The sequence below is a fragment of the Oryzias melastigma genome, linkage group LG21 (genome assembly GCF_002922805.2).
Source record: "Oryzias melastigma strain HK-1 linkage group LG21, ASM292280v2, whole genome shotgun sequence".
NCBI classification, from domain to species: domain Eukaryota; kingdom Metazoa; phylum Chordata; class Actinopteri; order Beloniformes; family Adrianichthyidae; genus Oryzias; species Oryzias melastigma.
In genome coordinates, this window is record NC_050532.1 from 9,605,301 (window position 1) to 9,627,039 (window position 21,739).

At 36.1% G+C, this 21,739-nt stretch overlaps 1 protein-coding gene across 4 annotated transcripts in view; it reads left to right on the top strand.

The window, feature by feature from the left end:
• The window catches only part of col18a1a (collagen type XVIII alpha 1 chain a), a 101,414-nt gene that overhangs the window by 52,200 nt on the left and 27,475 nt on the right, over positions 1-21,739 (top strand). For 3 of the 4 annotated variants that reach the window (XM_024286685.2, XM_024286682.2, XM_036209574.1), the window contains 5 exons: positions 7,378-7,919; positions 10,190-10,273; positions 12,850-12,921; positions 18,217-18,301; positions 19,370-19,432. In XM_024286685.2, the coding sequence (XP_024142453.1) occupies positions 7,378-7,919; positions 10,190-10,273; positions 12,850-12,921; positions 18,217-18,301; positions 19,370-19,432 (846 nt within the window). The remainder of the gene's footprint in view (positions 1-7,377; positions 7,920-10,189; positions 10,274-12,849; positions 12,922-18,216; positions 18,302-19,369; positions 19,433-21,739) is intronic. The other variant, XM_036209575.1, reaches the window with a different exon arrangement.

The window sequence follows — 21,739 nt, forward strand, 5'->3', positions numbered from 1 at the left end:
CCTTCAGTAGCCGGGATAGGCTCCGGCACCCCCGCGACCCCGAAAGGGACAAAGCGGTCAAGAAGATGGATGGATGGATGGATGGTATTTTCGATAATAAATTTGCCTAATGGAAATACAACAATTTCAAAAGACTCAAATTTATAAGAAAAACGTTTTTGTGATTGGAGGTGGTGCTGTTTGAAGCGTATCCATATTGACATATTTTGCTAAACTGCATTGGAAAAACTTTTTCAAATTACAGTAAAAGCGCTTCTTGCTAGGAACTGGCTGGCTTGGGCGCCGCACAAGAGGTCCCACGGCATCACATAGCTCATCAAAAGTTGAGCATGTGATGGGGAATTGTTGGGTCCACAGCTTATCTGTAAAATCCCCAATCAAGATTTCCCGAAATCGCTTCATCCATAGCTGTTCCCACGTGTAAGGAGCTGAATGAGAACACATCTTATTGTGTTATCAAACAGAAAACAGGGTCATGCTGCTTTCTTGTTTGAGCTTTTTTTCTTTAAACGGCTAAACAGGCCTCTCACATGCGTCTTTTTGTCTAGCTATGCGCCCGCGACTTCATCCAAATGTGTCCTTGAAGTTCTTAACAGAATCAACTCAAACAATACCATAACATCACAGATCTGCTGTAAATCAAAGTCTTTTTCACATCCATCGCTGTGTTTTTGAATGACTCATCGCGTGAGTTGGTTTGTGCTTAATCGCATAATTAGGATTTAATGAAAAAAGTGTAATTGTTTTTTTTTTACATTTCTAGAATTTAGTTAAAGTTTTGTGCATGTGTAATGGAAATGCAGCTACTAACATTTTTTTGTGGTGTCTGTCAAACTTTTTACATGTTACAAACAAGGTTGGGAGTTCTAGGTATTGGGAATATGCTAACATGTATATGGGTCGTGTTTGTGTAGCGTGTTTCAAACAAGTTTTAGGGTTACTGTGGACGAAGTTAGTAAAGTTTGACTGATCTATCTCTAACTCTTTTGCCTTGCTCAGTACCCTAAAATATGACTTCAAATAACTTATTATGACTTTGAAAATATACCTTTCATTGACGGTGAACCTTATAATTCAGTGCGCCCTATGGTGCAGAAAACACAGTAGGCCTATCAATGAAAAAGATGGATGCTGGTTTGTTTTTTCTTCCTTTGAAAGCAGCTTGCATCCATATTATTTTCATTTAACAGAATATCCTTGACTTCCATCTGGGCTTTGCATTATTCCTGTTGGTGGTTTCATACATTCTTGGAAAAATGTTTTCCACTGAGCTGAGAGTGATATTGTGTCTCATGACTGGAAGACTTTAAGCTGGTGTCAGTTCCAGAGGTTAGTGCTTGCCGGGGCATCATTTCAACTTTCCTCTCAGGAGGATTCCAATTAAGAGCGCAGTGTGGTCCCACTGCTGTGCTGCCAGAAACCCATTATCCTCTTTGGTTTGTGTTGTACTGCAACACAATGAGAAGTGGTGGGACTCCTCCAAAAGCACAGCATGAAAGCACTGCGATGCTGTGAACTGAGTAATGCCCCACATTTTTAGGAAGTTTTTTAGGGAAGTATGCAAGTGTTAAGGTTATCCAGGTTTTTTTTATTTGTTTGTTTCTTTTAAATATTGCTCTTGTTTTTGTTTATAAATTTAAAAGATTAAAAAGTATTTTTCCCTAGAATTTCTTTCTGTTATGTATATCCTACCCACTTTTTTCCATATTATCGCTGCAGCTTGTAATTTTCGGAATCAAATATTTTTCCTGGTGTCATTTAATTTCAGATTATATCAGGGATTAACAGAAGATCAAGAGTTTAATCAAATTAATCATAAATTGAATTGGTAGTGCAAATGTGCCTATACATTTTGATTTATTATTTTTCATGGAATTTCTTAAAAGATCTGATCAGAAAGTTACTAAACTTTGTGCAAAATAGACAATACCTTTATCAGTAATGAAATTAAGATTATCAATACATGTTTTTTTTGCTTCACATTGATTTTCAAAAGTGGCTCTCTATGTTTTCTAGCTTTTTAAGTCAATCTTAATCCTGATTTCCTATTTAGTATTCATTAAATCAAATCTAACTTTTTTTTAAGCGCTTCTCATATTTCTGCAGCTTAAAGCGCTTTACAATAAAGACTTTTTGGAAATGTGCCTAAAGTAACTATTGAAATATGGTCAAATGTTCTCCAAATCCTTCTAACTACCAAAAATATGCAAAGTAGTCAACAAAATCAGCAAAGAAAACTGATAGATAGATAAATGAAGACACATTTTTTAAATTTTCTTATGCGACACTAACTTTGGACCGTAAGATTGAGCCAATCTCAGAGTCAGAGCAGTGTTGTTGGCTGAAGGCACAAAGCCTCATCACTGCCCAGATCATTGACTGAATATGAGAACTGGACCAAATGAATGGAAATGAAATGGCTACTCAAACCAAATGACGTCATTTCAGTCGTCATTATTCGCTATACAAACGCCGTCATGTTGGAGCTAGACATTCTTCAGTAAGCAGTGATTGGTCCGAGTCAGATTGGGTCATTGTTTCTATGGCAACCACTTTGGTCAATCAGTAAGGAGCTTGTGAAAGTCCACACCCCTACCACTTGAAAGCAGGTTATATGAAATCTGTCAAAGGTTTTGGACATAAAACATGAAACCGCATACTTTTATTGAGCATCTGATTGGCCAATTTATGAATTGAGTAAATTGCAATTAAGAAAAAAATGTAATTTAAAAAATAGAATTATCAAGAATATAGATATCAGAGGAATAATAGTTAATTGGACAAATATAATGACTTGAGTCAAAGCTGTTTATTTCTCAATAGAAGTCTGTGGTATTTTGGGTTCTTGCATCCAGCGGGTACTTCGTTTGGAACACAAGGGGGGAGGAGTCACTCAGTCCACTTCTCATATACAGTCCAGATGTTTAAATCTACTTTATTTGACTATGTAGGATGTTATATATCTACACTCTGTATGCACAGTATCACAGTGTATATACAGCTATATCAACAGGATAACCCAAAGTGTGGCAGCCGGTCCTGGAATGTTAGACAAAGACAAAGAGCTGTTTTTCCTGGTCAGTAAGCAGACGGCTTGACAAGACGAACTGGGACCATAAACTCAGCACCACTCCATTCATCAGCAGCTCTTTTTTTGTGCCCAACTGACCTTGAAGCTGTCAGCATTCAACAAAGACCGTTAGGAAAACCCGCACTGATATTGCACGCAAAATACTAACGATGACGCCTTTGTGTCGCCGAAAGTTTTGATCTGTTATTAGGAAGAGATTTGCTGGCCAATGCACAAAAAAAAAGTTTCCAAAAATTCATTAATGGGAAAGTTTAAAAAAAAACACAAACTTTCAAAGTATCTGGGGAGTCTCTTTTGAAATTCCAGTCTCAGTGTGATCATTCAGCAGATTGAACCAGTAAAAAGGGAATAACTAACATCTGGCTTACAAATAAAAACAAAAAAACTATAATATTTCTATACAAAATGCAATTTTAGTCTTCTCTTTGTTAAAAAATGTTGCAATAGTCAAATACTTTGGTAAATCATTCCTTTTATTTTTGAAATAAAAAAATGTCAATTTTTAAATTATGTTTAATCCATGCAAAAACAAAAGAAAAACATACTTCAGTCATTTATGTAAGAAGATAAATATGTTTGTTCTTCTGTCGTTTTTTCAAAAGAAGTCACAGCAGAATTGACCGCTTTTCACCCTCCTTTGGTTAGAAGCCAAAGACATGAAAAAGTGCCACATTCAAACATGTCAGGACAAGCCCAGCGACGAGCCTTGAGGGTTCGCCATTCCTACTTTATCAGTGTAAACATCTGGTTGGCAAATGAAAGTTTATTGCTAACAACCGTCCGTCCAAGCAGGGGAGCTGAACAATTCTGGGTTATGGCATTGTTAGATCATTTATGGCTTAAGCAGAAGATGTTTTCATTTTCAAGCACTGCATGAGAGACTTGTTTGGAAGTTTAGAAAAATCTATCGTGCTCCAGTCCCGTGATGTTATAAAAAAATGACAATTTATTGTGGCTGCAAACACAGCTTAATGCTATTTTTTCTGTAATTTTGCTGAAAAATAGTCCTATTTCTTTACTATTCCTCTATAGGGCACACTGTATAAGGCGCATTGTCAATAAATGATTTACTTTTGAACTTAAGTCATGCATATGGCGTACCAAACTGGAAGGGACAATAGGCGAATTAAGAGTCTGGGATAAATCCATCAGTCAGACTTTATGAATTGCCTTTACAGTAATTTTAGAACTTGCTTGCAACACGCTACATATTACCAGCAATAACCGGAATACATGAGCAATACTCTTACCAGTGCAATATGTACAATCTTTCAGGGTATCGTGCAATGTTGATTTTCTGCATTATTTAGTATTTTTTCTATTTTCACATTTAGCTATATTAAGTCTATTTTACTTTATATTCAGTCTATTTTACTTATTTTGGTTATCTTACTCCATCTGTGTGCTGTACGAACGCTGGTACCTGAATTTCCCTGTGGACTTCCAAAGGGATTAATAAAGTATTTTCTATTCTATTCTATTCTATTCTATTCTATTCTATTCTATTCTATTCTATTAGCCGAGTTAGCATATTCACAATAACTGTAACTCCCAGCCTTGTTTGGAACACATAACGAAACCGACTGATACTGATAAAACAAACATTACGCTAACTCCAAAACTTGTTAAAAACACTTAAAAACAAAAAAATCTGACACTTCTGCACGTTAGCTATGTATGCCTATGTACAATAGCACCCGACCTTGCTTGCATCACGTTAAAAAGTGATACCACGCTAAAGCAAATGTTGCTGTGACTATGCTAACTCTCAACCTTGTTCGTAACACATAAAAAAAACCAAAATCTGACACCTCTCCACATTAGCTATGTTAGCCTATTTACAATAACACCTAACTCCAAACCTTGTTTGCAACACATTAAAAACCAAACTTGTACCACTAATACACACATTATTGTAACTACGCTAATTCCAAAGCTCTTTAGTAACATGTATAAAAGAATCAGAGGAGGTAAACAAAAAAAAAACAATAACTTGACAATTCCACATATTAGCCAAATTCTGATATTAGCCACTTTAGCCACATCAGCGAATTCATTAAAAAAATGTATCTCTTAAAATCACTTCAGAATCAGAAAACACAACCAAAATGAATCTATAAATAAGTTTCTCTGGATTTTAAGAACCACTGTTGTTGAAAAAGCCTTTTAAGCCCGGCTTACAATGCAGAACATATGGTAGTCTATATTTGTGTAGCTTCACATTAAAGTTTGACCTATTGACATTTTTAAATAGGTGGACCTCAGACAGTGTAATACTCTCAACATCAAATCAAAGATTCATACAGAAAGCTTCTTAGGACAGGAATGTTCTTTTATCGCCTTCCTGAGCAGACATTTCCTGGGCAGTCTAATTCAAAGAAAGCGTTGTGGACGCTGTGGGTTACTTTTATGGTTCCAAAGCAACCTTTAGGCTTTGTCCCAAAATGATACGTGTCGGAGTCCTTCATGAAGAAATAACAACAACTCTGGTGAGGTTGAACCGTTACAGTCGTTGGAGTGGGAAGACTTTGAACCGGCTAAAAAAGCACACAGCAGGTGGCAAATCAAAGCGTTTTCTTCAAAGCTCCCAAAAAAAATCTTCATGTGTTTTCCAAAAACAGTCGTTTCTGTGATTCTTCATTCACTACAAGCAATAAAGATTGAAGAACCCACCCCCCAAAAAAATTGATCAAAGCTCAAAGGTTTACATTAAACACAGAAGATAGTACATCAAAATCTGTGTTCCGCATATGAGTAACACATGTTCATTGTAAGCCTAGACTTTCCTAAACACATCTAATTATTATGCAGCGTCCCAGCCAGTGTCACTAGGGTGATGGAAGAGGGTGCAGAGATATGCCAGAGGCCCAGCTGTTTATCTTTATTTGCCTTCAAGCAGTGACATTTAGGAGATTTGCCTTTTTTTTTTTTAGCATCCTCAAGAATGTGATAGATAAAGGTCTGGCTGTTCTTGAATGTGCGGAATTTGATCAAAATTCAAAGTTCTAAAAAAGGAAGATTTTATTTACACTCCCAGACAAGAGATAACTCATTTGGATGTTGAGATATTTTTAAGTTGGAACAATTTCTTCTCATCATGATGCAGAATTTTGTGCTACACGCAACAAGATGCTTCCTTTTGTGATAAACTAGGGACTTGTAACTTTATTTAGGAACATGGAGTTACTGAAAATGGAAGTATAAAAAAAAAAATTCCTTAAAAAGTGAAATTTTCCCAGAAGGAAAGTTTTTTTTCTGTTTTTTTGTTTCCCTTATCTGTCAATGTCTACACTGCAAAAATACCTCCCTTATAAATAAGTACAAAAAAATCTGAAAATAAAATGTTAAAAAGTAAAAAAAAAAACAAGAAAAAAAAATTGCCAATAAAGGAAGAAAAATATTCTTACCGCAATGAATTATATTTCTTGAACTAGGATTATTTTGCTGTCCTGATAATATTTATCTTGCAAGACAGAAAATAAGAAAACTAAACTGAAACACTTGTTTTTTTTAACTTTCTTGTGATTCGTTTTTTGCATTGTACACTGGATGTTTCCCTTTTTTAATGTGTTATCATTTTTTCTTCCTTTAAAGACCCACTCTGATCAAAATTGTGTATTTTGTGTTTTTAACATGTTTTTGTGGCTTTTTTCTGACGATGGAGGACATAAATAAAAAAAAATAAAAAAAGCTTAAAATTGCATTTCGGAGTATTTCTATTAAAATAGTCTTGAATTCATTTGAAAAAGAGCTTATTTGAGGTGTAGAAAATATGCTGGCCGGGCCACAAACTCCCTGATCTGAGCTATAAGTAGCATGGATGGGAAGGGGGGCTGTGGTTGCTCCGACCCAGCTATTCCACCCACAACTCTGAGGCAAATTTGTAACAAACTACTGCTGCTCTGCAGAATATATGTCCTGGAAAAAGACACATTTTTAAGATTTTGGATAAATCAGCAAAAAAATAATTAAAAAAAATTCCTGTGAACACTTTTAAAATAGACCAAAAGATGATCTCAGAGGGATTTTAGGCAGTGTAAGGTTTTTCACTGCTTTGTAAATACTGCTTGTGTTTTACTTGTAACAGTTGTGGAAACTTCCTGTTCCTGTGTCTGTCAAAGCGTGTTTAAAATGTCCTGTTTGGTCTAAATACCAGATGTTCTCACCAGAATCCTGTTTACATTTGCTCATCCACCTGCTCCCCAGCTCTAACAACTGCAGCCCAGGCTAACCGCATGCATGTTTCATCCATCCGTGTCGCTGATGTTTATCCTCTTTTTCTCCAGAAGACAACGGAGTCTCACTACTACAGCTGATCGGGGATCCTCCACCAAGTGAGATCAGCCAAGTCTACGGACCGGACAACACCATCGGCTATGTCTTCGGCCCAGATGCCAAATTGGGCCAGCTGGCGATTGCTCACTTCCCCAATCCCTTCTACAGAGACTTCTCTCTCATCTTCCACCTGAAGCCGACCTCTGACAAGGGAGGTGTTGTCTTCTCGATCACAGACTCGTCCCAGCAGGTCATCGTGGTGGGGGTGAAACTTTCAGCTGTGGAGAGGCAAAGTCAAGATGTCATCTTTTACTACTCCGAGACCGGCTCGGAGCACTCCTACGAAGCAGCCAGGTTCCAAGTGGCCTCCATGACGGACACATGGACCCGTTTTTCTATTGCTGTCAGAGATGACAAGGTGGCGTTCTATTTCAACTGTGACCCGAGCCCTGAAGTGAAGCGGATCGAGAGATCCCCAGACGACATGGAGCTGGATAGGGGTTCTGGTGTTTTTGTTGGGCAGGCCGGAGGGCCCGATCCTGAGGGATTCCTGGTATGTACTCGCTTTAAGTCAAACGTTGTGTTCTACTCACAGTTTCACTGCACTACTGATTTCTCAACAGTTGAACTTGGGTGATACAGAACTCCTGCTGTGATTCACTCTTTTCAAAGAAAAGTTTCATGTTTTGGGATTCTTATAAAACTACTCACGTGATTCGTTTGCTCAAATTGGTTTATCCCAAAGTCATAACATACATGTCAGTGTCACCTCTACATTCTCCACAAAACAAAGACTTAACAATGTAATTAACATTTATCTCTTGAATAAGCTGTTATGCTGTTCTCCGTGATGTTCACGCCAAACAGGATTTGTGTCAAGTTCTCTGTCCAAAAATGTGTTCATAAACTTGATGCTCTCAGAGCAACTTTCAAATGTTTTTAGCCTCATTGCTACATGGAAAATGCATATCTGTATCACATACAGTCAATGTATGGAGTTCATGGATGATGTAGAGAGATACGGCTTACTTATTTTAAAAAGCTCTACAAAAGTATTGGTAATCACGTCTCCACTTCTGGGTTCATGAAATCATTCAGACTCTCACAGTGAGCTTCCCCATCTACTGCAGGAGCTGCGCCTGAATGATGGCTGCTTTCAGCGGTACTTCCAACTCTCTGTGACCCACTTTGATGAGTTACTGTCTCCCATTAGTCCGAGGACTAATAAAATGAAAATAAAAATTAAATTAAGAAATCTTTTTAGTACTGCCTTGATGAACAGATTCTTCTCTATGTTGTTTTGGACGTAATCAACAGGTCAAGAACAAAGGGGAAAAACTGATTGGTTGATGTGATGCAAAGTTCAGATTTTTTAACTCTGGTAACGTTACAATGCCTAAAAGTTCATGCGGCTGCACTGCGCCCAACACCCAAAATACACCCAGAACCTCAGATCTCATATGTACATTGACTTCACATTGAAACTAGACACCCCTGTTGCATGAATTGCATTCAATGTAAAAGCAGCTTTAGGGTTGTAGTAGCCACTGCTAAAAAAGCGTATTAATTGTGACTTGGGGTGTAAAATTTTGTAGAGATTTTATATGTGAGCTACGTTCAGAATGTAATTTTTGTTTGGGTGGTCACACTAGACTGTTGCTACCGGATACTAGCACATGTCCGCCACTCACAGTTGGAAGAGGCTTGGTGTGAAATGTCAAAGGAGTGCAAATCTCACAAGTCTAGCTCAAGGCTATTTCTTTTAAAGCTTTATTGCGAAATGTAAAAGATTTTGTGTCGTATAATTTCCACTATATGATCAATTTTGAAACGGTTGGCACTTCTGTGAATTTAAAGTCACTACCAAATTCGAGTCCCTGATTGGTCAAAATTCAAACTGGTTTAATTTTTAATGCGTGTTTTGTACAAAGAGCCTGTAACGGTCATAAAAATGTGCATAGCGACACTTGAACACAAGAGTTTTGAACACAAATGCCGGAATGAGCATTTATGCGTTTTAATTGAAAGTGGCTGCTTGATCTTGTGTGAACGTAGGATAAGACTTTTGACAAAAGCTAATATTGTCATAAAATTGACAAATTCCCATTATTGTTTATTTAAGAAAAGTTTTAAATGTTAAAATTTGCTAACACATACCAGATGTTGAACTCATAGAACCCTTAAAATCCAGTTTTTATCACTGTCTTTTTCATGATTCTCTTCCCTGCACGGTATTTATATAATCTATTCATAAAAAAACGCATCAACAGCTTTGGCAGTATAATGCCTCTCATGAAAGTAAAGCTATATCATGAAGATCTTGCTCTTATAGGACATAAAGAAAGACGGCTGACGGCTGGAAACATGAAACATGTTGAAGACGCCATTAAGTCTTTGTTAGGACGGGGTGAAAATGTCAACGAGCTATTTATCTTCAAAGTTCTCTTGGAGTAGTCATTTTGACTTTTTGCTCCAGACATAAATATCCAGCAAAGACCCATCTTCAAATAGCGCAGCGAGCAGAGCGATGGGCCCTACATGCACAGCTAATGGCCCCCTGATAGGCAGGAAGATTGCTTTCATGTTATCAGTTGGAGTATCCTGTGTGGGAGAATGGAACGCCAGTTTTTGGGAGATAGTGGCTCAGCATGGAGGCCAGAACGAGATGCATTAACAGACCTACCGGTTTATTGGAGGGGGGGATTCCCAGGAAATGTTCACAGACAAACATTCAGATTGATGTGTGAGAAGTAACTTTGTTGTAGCGTGTGGGATGTGATTATACGTGCCATCGAGCATCAAAAGATTCTTCTCTCATAACAGGGTGTGATCAGTGAGCTGAGGGTGGTGGGAGACCCCCGCGCTGCCGAGACTTTCTGTGATGAAGATGGAGATGACTCGGATATGGTGAGTGGCATCACAGTTTATGGATAAACGACTGTGAAACAAGCATGAATTAATTTGACATTTCATCACAAAGAAATTATTCTTTTCTTGTGAAGATGGTTTTTGTTGTTGTTAAATGCAGAAGAAAAAAATGACAACAAAGCAAGCCTTACTTAATAAAAATGAAATGTTTTCACTGTTTAAAGGCCACAATATTCTAAATAAATAGATAAATAAATAAGTAAAGGTTAATTTCTGCGGATACAAGAATACAAGAATAAAGTTGTAAATCAATGAGAAAAAAAAAATATCATAATTATACAAGAATATCATGGAAAATTTATAAGAAAAAATTTCCAACAAATTCTTTTCAATGCTCTTCTACTTATAATAAAACAATGTTGACTCATTAAAAGACTTATTATTTCCTTATTTGTCAAACCAAATTTATATATTTTATATTTTTTATAAAATTGTAACTTTATTATTTTAAAAATATTCATTCTTTTACTAATAATTCTACAAGTTTATTCTCTTCATTCCCTTTACTTTACTAGTATAATTTTACAATTTTACTCTCGTATTTCTCGCACAAAAATATTTACCTTTTAGCATTCTGCATAAAAAAGTGTGATTTTCTAATCTTATTTGAATTAAAAAGTCAAGATGTAAGGAAAAAAACAGAGAAAACAAGATGGGGTGAAGTATCTTCCATCAGTCAGGACGTGGTTTGGTTGCTCCGAAGGAGCTGAGCAGCTGTGAATGTTTTACTAAATAACAGCTAAGAACTAAAGGTGGGCTGTGGAGAGACACTTGTGTTTATGCGTGGGTATGCAGACAAAAAAGCTTTCTCAGGCTAAAAAGTTAAAGAGTCACCAATAGTCATCTCAGGCTAAGATGGCAAAGTCAAAGAGCACACAAACTTGATCATCTGTACACATGTGGAAGTACAAGATAAAAATCAATGTACTTTTAACAAGAACTTTCCAATCAAGTTGCAATTATTTTTAATGATAAAAAAGAAGCTTGAAGAAGACCAAATCTTCAGCTTATGATCAAAAACGGCTGTAGCAGAAAAGCTTTGTGGTGAATTAACAGCAGGAGGAAGAAGCCTTCCTTGTTTCTCATGGATTTAGTTCCATGTTTTGATTTTGAGTTAGGGTTAGAGGTTTTATTTTCCTAACTTTTTCCTAAGCAAATTTAAACCTCAGTTAAAAAAAAAAAAAGTGAAAACACATTTACATATGTGCACTTGTACATAAACATTCGCGCTGTGAGAGGTTAGATTCCATCCAAGTTCAGGTCCTCTCCCAAAGGCCTTTGAGCTTGAGAGTCCTTAGCTGTTCTTATGACTGGACTCTTCTGGATAGAGATTTTAGATGTTATTCCTGGAATCTCCCGGATACATCTTTCAAGTTTTGGAGTCATAGCTCTCAGGGTTTCAATGACCACAGGGATTGCTATTGCCTTCATCATTCACATATTTCTAGCTCTTTTAGCCCTTGGTCTACCAGTATCAATACAGCCTTCTTCTTCTTGTCCAGCAGTATTCCAGTCTGTATCTGGAAGACTGACAGGATCTGTGCTTGATCATTCCCAACTACCTTCGAAGGTGTTTCCAGTCTTGATCTTGAGATTTCCAGCTCTGATCAGACTGTAGCAACCACTTGGTGATGGTGTTCCATGTGTTCCCTGACTACTAGCCTCTTATGCCTTGCTCTTAAGTGCTGGATCGTCTCTGGGGAATCTTTGCACCTGGCATGTAGATCTTGGCCCAATAAGTCTTTTCCGATGCTGCTGTGATTAATGTCTCCATGCTATCCTTTAGTCCAGCTTTAGCTGACCACTTGTAGGACTTTCTAAAGTTAGGCATTGCTTGTAGTATACACGGCTCCCACTGTCGATGAATGTTATCTCATTCATCTAGAACAGGTGTGGCATATCAGGGGAACATGGGAAACCCTGCAGGACAGTGTGCCTGAAGGGTCAGGGTTTGGAAACACTGATCTAGGTGATGTTGGATTTGGCGACCCATGTTTCTGCTGCCTTAGATACTCACTATGAACATCGTCATTCAGAAATATCATCCTGATGTATTCTTTGTTGCTCCATCTTAAACTCTGGCTTATACTAGACCATGCCACTTTCCTAATGGTCTCTTTGTGTTTCATCTGTGGGACTGGACATCTGCTTTGTTGCTTTACAGAATTATCATTTTTGATCTTCAGTAGGACCTCTAATAGAAGTTTGGGAGTCAAATCTGTGTCTTTCAGATTAATTTGATAGATCTCACCTTGTCTATAATTTAATCTGTATACCTGTAAAACATGTTTCTAAAATAGCACAAGTCCTTTAAGACTTCCATATACAAATGTGTATATATTTGTACCCACACACAAACGTCTTATGTGTATTTGTTTTAATTTGTGGTTTACTGTACATGATGTATTTTATTTAAAAAATGTGGTACTTCACTAAGTCTTGAACTCACTGATCGTTACCTATCTCGTTGACATCTTTAAGACATGTCTGTACATTTTGTGAGATGGAAAATGCATTGTAAACTTGAACTGTAAACTTGTAATTGGTCTCCTCAGGCATCAGGGGAAGGAAGTGGCTATGAAGAAGTCAGACCGCAAAAGCAAAACGCGGACAGACACAGATATACGGTATGGAACAAAGCTCACAAAAGTATTTTACAACTTGTACATTCATACTTTAGTCTGTTATAAAAATGTTTCAGTAGTTTTCACTTTTTTTTTCGCATGTTGGCATTTACTGCTTAGGTTTCCTGTGGAAAATGTATCACCTAACTCTCACTGAGCATTTAGAGCTGATGAATGTTAAATATATGGTTAGTCAACATCACCATCTAAGGAGTTATGATGATGTTTAGCTTTCTTTATTTAAAAAAACATCAAGATATAAAGAAATTCTCACAAAAAAGTTCAAAACTTTTCCTACTTACTGATCTTAAGCAGTAATGACAGAGGTATAAATTGAAATTTTGAGAGGTAAAATACGATAAATATATTTTTTTATATTATATATTTCGGCCTAACCAATAGATTATGTCTTTAAACTTTCATCCGTACATTTCCAATCATTTATCTGTTCATTCAGACTCCTGCGGTTGTTCCTATAAGTTCCTCTGATCTTTCTTTTATACAATCATGTTTTGATATCAACTATTCTCATCTTCCTTAAGGTTTTCAGTCTCAAGTAAACACAACATCCAGACTCATCTAGCATTCACTGTGCTAGCATGTACTCACAATCACAGTCACAAAAACAGATGTTAATTTGGATTCATTCAGATTTCAATCCGAGGCCCCCTTTTTGCCTCAAGGGTTTTGTTTTTCCGTCTGGTTTTTCAGTCATGAACTGACAGAAGCTAAAAGTACGAAGCAAGTTAGAAGTTTCAGCATCATAACTGACCTATTTTCACCTCTTTGATCCGATGCTGCTTTTACAGGGGGGCTTTTTCCATCCGCTCAGTAGGCATGTATTTGAAGCATGTAATGTGTAATGTAATATAAAAGAAAACACCTGGTGTTTAATTTCCACCTGCCACTGTGTTTCCATCTAGTGATGATCTGTGCGCAGTGTAATTTGCGTTCTGCAAAAAAAAAAAAAAAGTCCAACCAGTGTAATTTAGACAAGTCTGGACCCAGACGAGCCAGAGAGCGAGAGTTTGACTGAGTCTCTCCATTTTGTCATCCTGGAATTCATGGTGATAGATGGCAGGATGACTTACTCTTCTCTTAGAGTGTCAAATACTGAAATACTGAAATCAAAGTAGGCCTTTAAGCAGTTAGCCCATAGATAAAATAATTTATAACATCACTGATAAGAATTATTTGTGTTATGTTACATAAATTTAGACATTTTGCAGTAAAATTGGCACCTGACAACCAAAATTGTATTACGAAAATAATGTTTGTCAACAAAAAACTTTTTTTTTCACTTCTTTTTTTTTGCATTACAATCATTTTTTTTGTGAAATAGGTTGAAATGAATATGATGGGCTTACTAACTGAAGTTTAAATAAAAATAGTAAAACAGACAATAAGACACATTTGTTTATTTAAAATATCCTTTGGTGAATGCTAAAAGCTAAAACTGAGAGATTAAAGGTTTGTAAAAATACACCCAAGCTCAATAAAAACTGAAACTATTACCAAAGGTGCCCACTTTAAGGTTAGCAACAAACAATAATTAAAACGTATAAAAGCTAGTTTACTTTGGTATCTTGACGTTTGTAACTTATTTAAACCATGCTACCATAGATTTTAAAAAATACCTTTAAATATATTAAAAAAAAATTAAAAAGAAATAAGACTGGCTTTTTGGTAATAGTTATTGCTAAAAATGTTAAGTTAATGACAAAATGCTGTTTTAGCTTATAAAATATTCTGCCCAAAAAGGTGTAAAATGGCAAAATGGTGGATTTCAATCCAGCAATTTAAATGCTAAGTTCTAAAATTGTTATTATAAATAAAATGCATTGTAAAGATGCTATAGCCTAACACAACGCTTTTTACAGGCTAAATCTGCCAAGTTAATGAAAGAGGGATATGTTAGCTTATGTTAGCTTAGAAAAATGTTGGATAAAAAGATATAAACTGACAAAAGGATAAGGTGCAATTCATTATTTAAATTGTTAAATTTTAAGATCGCTAAAGAAAATAATGGATAGTTTAAAAAATAAAAAAAAACCCTAAAAGTACCACAAGACTTTTTTAACGCTAGAGCTGCTAAACCAAGAATTTAAAGCTAAGTGATTTTGGTTTATTTACTTACTTTTACTTGTAAAGGAAGACCATATCTTTCTAAAGAAACACAAATATAGCGTTTTTGTAGAAGTATTTCTTTTCTTTCTTCAGTTTTAAAGGTCTGTTTGTCTTAATGGAGATCAGACAGTTGACTAGAAATAAACAAATGCAGTAATTACAAAAATAAAGCACCTTTTATGATGACAAAAAGATTGAATTACTAAAGCGCATATATCAGCTCCAGTCAGTGTGTGGAGCACTGGATGAGTGCAGGAGAGGCGCAGGCTAATGCTGCCTCACCTGCCACGCTTGTTGTATTTAAACAGAGAATTTGTAAATTTGCTACATTTTTAATTAGAAACATTGAAAATCCACTTAGAAAAAAATAATACAAAAATACTAATTTTATTTATGTATTTTTGTAGCTATATTTTGTAGGTGAAAGGGTTCACCTGCCTCCCCTGACTGTAAGTCACTGCTTCAGATTTAGTAGTTAACATTGCTACATATTTTAAACTTTTTTATTTTTGTACCATGAGGAAACCCTTTGAAAGTAGAAGGATTTTACAAACAAATGCAGAATTCAATGTGAGTAATTCAGCAATTAAGTAACTAAAATCTTTACAGATGAGTGTTTTAACATAATTAATAGCCTAATATATCTCACTAAAGGCTCATTTGTATTTTAGTTTATTTCTAACCTACTTTCTGTTTTCATTTTGCACTTAAATGACTTAAATTAAACATGAATTTTGTTAAATCAAGTTCGAGTCGACGTTGTTCCAAAAGAGGTGTAAGACAGCCAAACCTGGCTTTCTGCGTTTTATTACCAGCTGCTTTGTTTTTTCCTTCACGCTGGTGCCAACCGCTGTTCCACTGCTGTGGAAGTGGAATATGTCCGTTGCCGAGGGGAGCCACATACCTGGCTTTTCCATTCAGGAGGCAGCGTTGTACAAATCCGTCAACGCGGCGTTTTAAGGATCCGAGCCTCTGAGCCTTCATTCCCAGGAATGATTGATCGACAAAAGGAGTGAACAAACGGAGTATTCTTCATCACGTTAATTCATAAATCACCTTACAGCATTCAATTATGGGCCAAATTCTTGGCGTGGAACCCAGCGGGAAGGTCTCTTTCACAGAGAGAAGGGGTTAATTATCAACAGTGGCACCACGTTGGGGGCCCCCAACCGCCCCGCCCACATATATTTCTTCCCACTTTTCCTCTCGAATTCCACAGGTGACAATTTGGAGTGATTCACTGCTTAGGAAAGACAAAAGGAGGGAGAGTCATTTTCTGTTCTCTTCTTTTCTTTTGGCCTGAAGGAAGATTTGGGGAACAAGGTGGAATGACCTCATCTCACTGACTCCTTTGTTCTTTTGTTTTTTCAGACATATCTGGAATTTTTTAGTCCAATCGGATAGCAAATGTAAAAGCAAACTTAAAAATTAAATTACATTTAAACTGTCTAAAGATTTTCAGACTAACCATAAATGATTAAAGACTGCATCTGATTATCATTTAAAAAATAACTTAGAAGCCTGGTGTCACTTTTTATGTTTGGTTTGAAGTTTAAATACATAATTTTCTTTAATTGACTGAATGGTTTTAGAGCCATCTATCAAAAAGGAAAGAGTAAAACCATTTAATTGGAGCTATCTTTGTGTTAAGAGACCCTCTCTAAAATTTTTTGATCTGTTTTAAAAGTGTGTATGCATGGTTTATACTTCTAAGCAATTTGTCGCTGTGGCCGCTCGGCCATCGGAGGAGAATCGCAGAATGTGACACCTGCCTGTGATGTCACCAGTGACTGTATCTTATTTAACTAGAATTTATTTCAGTTTAATTAGAGTAATCAATTATGAAGGAAACTACCATAAAAAATGTCTTTTTAACACAATAAATGGTGAAAACTTGACTGAACAAGTTATTGGAAATGCCAAACTTCACACACAGAGACATAGAGAGCGAACAACAACATAGAAAATATAATAAGTTGCTGGAAAGATATGTCTCATATCTCATATCTTGCAGCTCTACATAATGCAATTGCCGTTCTTTTGTTTTTTCGCCTTTGTATTCCTTGTTTCTGTTTAGTGGTCGAACACACCACTTCCTCCTCTGCCTCATCGTTTACCTGCACATTCACGGATGCTGGAGATGATTGCATCGCTCCAAAATTATAAATGCATCTTAGAAGTTAATTGCAGTTTTTGCAGAGAGTTGCAAAAAAAAGCAGCCACTATTAGTACGAACTAGATCACATAATTGTGGATATGATTGAATGATTGGTGCGAAGCATAAACCGGCCTGTAGTTATGGGCGGGACCACTGGAACGGAGCAACTCCCCCCAGTTGCTCTCCTGGCTTATAACCCCTCACACCTCTAAGCTAACAAAAACCGCAAACAATATTAGAGCCATACAGTTTAGAGTACAGTTTTGAGTCAGATGAGGAAAACGAAGTAAAGACATTCATGGATCTAGTCGTCTACAAGTGGATGCATCAGAATGGGGCGGAGCAGGAAGCTTATGGCCCACTCACTGTATTTTCTACATCACAAATGCAACAGCAACAAGTAAATTTATAGAAATACCCAAAAAGGCAAATTTAAGTTTAACTTTAATTATCTATGTCCTCCATCATCAGAAAAATGCCACAAGAACATGTTAAAAACAACAAAAACACATTTTTCTTCTAATTTTTGCCAATTTTATTTGATTAGTCCCACTATTATTTTTTTACTAAAAGAGTGAAAAAGTTATTGAAATGAAATGCAACTACTAACTATTCAATGCACACACTAAAACACCATGAATTCGGCCTTTTGTTTTAAGGAAAGTCAAATTAAATTGTTGTTGCAATTTTTAAAAGTTATTTTTCAACAACAAAATAAAAAAAACGCTGCCAACGTCTGCATCAAATTATTAATGCAACTAGGTCTGGGCATGTGATTTCCCCATTTATACCACAAACAGATGCCAGCGCTTCCTGCTTTCTGGTGGATCTGGCATGGTTCAGTTGTGTGTTGAAAGGGCTCGGTGCTGAGATTCTTGGGAGCTTTGGTCACTTTAATATCTTTAAACCTGTGTATTAACATGAGGGACAGAGCTGGCATTGCGGGACGCAGGAATAAAGTCATCCGTTCACTGCCTCTTTGTAAATGTGTGTCTCTGTTTGTTTATCTTCAGACTTCTCCACCATTTCCATCTTTTCAGTCCATTCAAAAACCACCATTGGCTACAAATGTGGAGGACGCTGTTGTTAGAGATACAGGTGAGATTATTAAGTTATTTTATTTATTCAAATGTAATTATTCTATTAAGTGAAACTCTGTTTTTTGTAGCCATTCTTAATGTTTTGGGGAGATTGTAAATTTGCTATTGCACTTTCCATACTGTTGAGTTGAACAAGTTGAAACTAATAAATAGTTCCATCTAGTGGCCAAAAGAAAAACTGCAGCATTACTGTCAAACACAGTTTGACTAAATACAAACTTTACTATATCTAATGTCCCCTTTTCTGTTTTTTATTTTTACTTTTAAAATTCAACTGTATAACACAAAATAGTTATTAACATTTTTATCCATCATGTCTGATAGAAAGTGTATGGAATAAAAACCTTTGTGTTTGATTGGCTAGAAAAATAAAAAAACATTTTAAAGCGATTATATAATTCTGTTTGTTTTGAATGATTTCTTTACAAAGTGTCATATTTTCACATAATGTCATATTATTTATTATTCTAAAAGAAAAACACATTTTTTCATAGCTAACAAATGTACATACTGTGTTTTTTTTTATTTAGGATGATGTCAATTCAAACATTTTCCTACTTTATATTTAAATTACTAATAAAAAGCATTTTTTGCACATTTAAAACATTTTGGAAAAATACAATTTGAGGTTAAAAAATGTAAAAAGGACAAAGAAATAATAAAATAAAGATCAGAACCCTTATAAATAATAACATGTTATAAATGTCTTAACATAAACTCCCCTGATAGATGACAGATAAGCATGAGATGTTTAAACAGTGCAGAGTTGAGTACAGGTCTAAACTCATTTTAAACCTCATTGAATGATCATCAGCATCAACAAGCACTGATCTCAGCGAGGAAAAATCCTGCTGGCACTTTGAAATGTTGTTAGAAATAATATAAAGGTCAAGCAAAGTTAAAAAAAAAAGCTAAAAGAAATTAATAAAAATAAAACATTTGGTTCAAAGCTTTTAATACCTTTAAATTAATCTCCATTCCTTGTGTAACGTGTGGTTTTTCTCCTTAAAAAGAGCCACATTACCTTTTTTGACTCTTTTTGTTTCACTCTGACTTTTGTTTTCAGCCGGCAACTCAGAGCACATGTCAGTTTTTGTGGAGTCTGGATCCAGACTTCATGGGTCGGCAGGTGGGGCTGAAAACATAAAAAGGACAACAGCACAATCAAATCTCTTTTCTATCTGAGCTGCTGTTTATTTTATTTTAGCACTTGGCTATGCAAAGTAAAATAAAGCAATGGGTTTATTTGTCTGCTTGGTGCACATGTTTGTGTATTGGCCCGGGCTCTGGGATGGCAGACGCTTTCAAATGTAATCTTCTGAAAAAATTACATTTATTTGAGATCTGTTAAATTGGAAACTGTTTGGGAAAATTGAGCTTTTATTTTATTGTGGTCTAAATACATGTTTGCATGTTTGCATAAGCTGATATAAAGACAGAGGCCGTGATTCACTGAGGTTACTTGAATCTTTCAATTGAAACATGTGACATTGCAAAAAAGGGTAAATAAAAGGTGACCTTTGACTTTGACCTTTAACCAAAGACACGTAAAGAACAAACTCTCTTTGACATACTGCAAATCTTTGATCATTTATGAAATCATTGTGAATCAGCTTTTTCTGTGGCGGAAAAAAGCGGTTTTGCATATTAGCTTGACACCGATATCAAACATTTTATAAACACTTTTACGCTGCTTTACGTTGCTAGTACATACGCAACTTTTCTGTACAATAGAATCAGGTGACTTACGTTGATTGTATAGACACTTTACTACTGTAAAGTACTACCGCTTCAGAATTACATTAATGCCATAAGCACTTCATGGGTTACAATTGTCGAAAAAACAAAAACACTGGAGCTAAAGCTCCTATGTTAAAAGGTTAATATCCGGTTCTACATCCACTCACAATTTATTAAACCCTTTGACACCTGAGATGTTACTGACAAAAACAAAATAACACAATCTTTGACTACTGTATCTTTTCAACCATTAACGCAGTCTAAGTAATTTCAATGGATTCAGACGTGGGAAAAAAACATCTTCTAAATATTTCTGATTAGGTTGGTTTAGGTTGAACATTCAAGCACTTTGCTACTACAAAGTTTTGAATATCAGCTCAAAATTTGCTTTGCTCCACTTTATATCATTTACATTTACATCAATTAATGTAAAAATGGTGCAAGAGTTATGGTAGTTTGAAAATTGGCGATTCTTGAGCTAAAGTTCTGGTGTTAAAGAGTTAACAGAATCCGAATTCCTCCCCAACGGCGTCTCCCTACCCCTCCATTTAGCCCTCCTAACGGAGAGTTATGGGAAAATAGTGTCTTCAAATCTGGACTCCACTCCCACTCAATGATGTCATCAATAGTCGCCGGTCAGCTACATTAGCCCGTATCTGCCAGCGCTCAAAAAAACATAACAACATTGGTTTTATAACTTAAAAAAGTCGCACTAAAACAAAGAATCGTTACTTACATTTTAATGTAAACCTCTGTGCTTCAGAGCACATCCACATGAAGAAATCCATTTCTCCTTTGCGGCACAGTACAACGTGGATAATCCTCGTGGTGGAACTGCACTGCATCCCTCCGCTACAAGGATTACCCCTTAAAAAAAGTGTTTCAGACAACCCTACCCCTCCAAATGCCCCTTCAATTGGAGGGTTAGGAAGGAGCTGTTGGGGTAGGAGAAGAATTCAGATTAATCTATTTGCATGTAGTCCTCACAATTGTTTTCCTCGTTCAGCCAGAAACACCAAAAATGGTTAGCACGTTTTTATTGCATGGGATTGATAAACACAGTCCTATCTAGATCGGGCTAACCCAGGGGTGGGCAAACTTTTTGACTCATGGGCTACAAAGAATTCTAAAATTTGACGGACCAGGACCAGGTGTGAGGTGTGTTTTGTAAATCCACCTCATGAGAGAAAGAAAAATCATTCAAACTGGACAAAAACATGTTTTAGTTTTGATTGAAAATCAATGTATATATTTTAAAACTGAACACTTTGGAGCTTTTATTTCAAAACTGTAAGGGTTGATGTCAGGGAAAAACGCAAATTGTAGAAATCCTGCATTCATAATGGTGTTGGAATCATCCGAAAAAATGAGTGTCGAACTCTGAAAAAACACATGAATTTAAAAAAAAACCTTCCGACACTAAAGTCTGTTTCTTTGTAGTTCACCATCAATGAGAAAACACCAGAAAATAATACAATATTAAAGGTTATCGTCATAATTTATTCCATTTTGGTGAGCCAGATTAAAAACCTTGATGGGGCCGTAGTTTGTCCACCCCTGAGTTAACCGTATAACACCAGAGCTGTAGAGCTAGTGTTGACATCTTATCAGTTATCGTAACTATTCAAGTCTTTATGCAAGTAACATAATTCCAGCTGATTCTGAAGCGGAGAAAAGCTGTTTTTATAGCATCAGC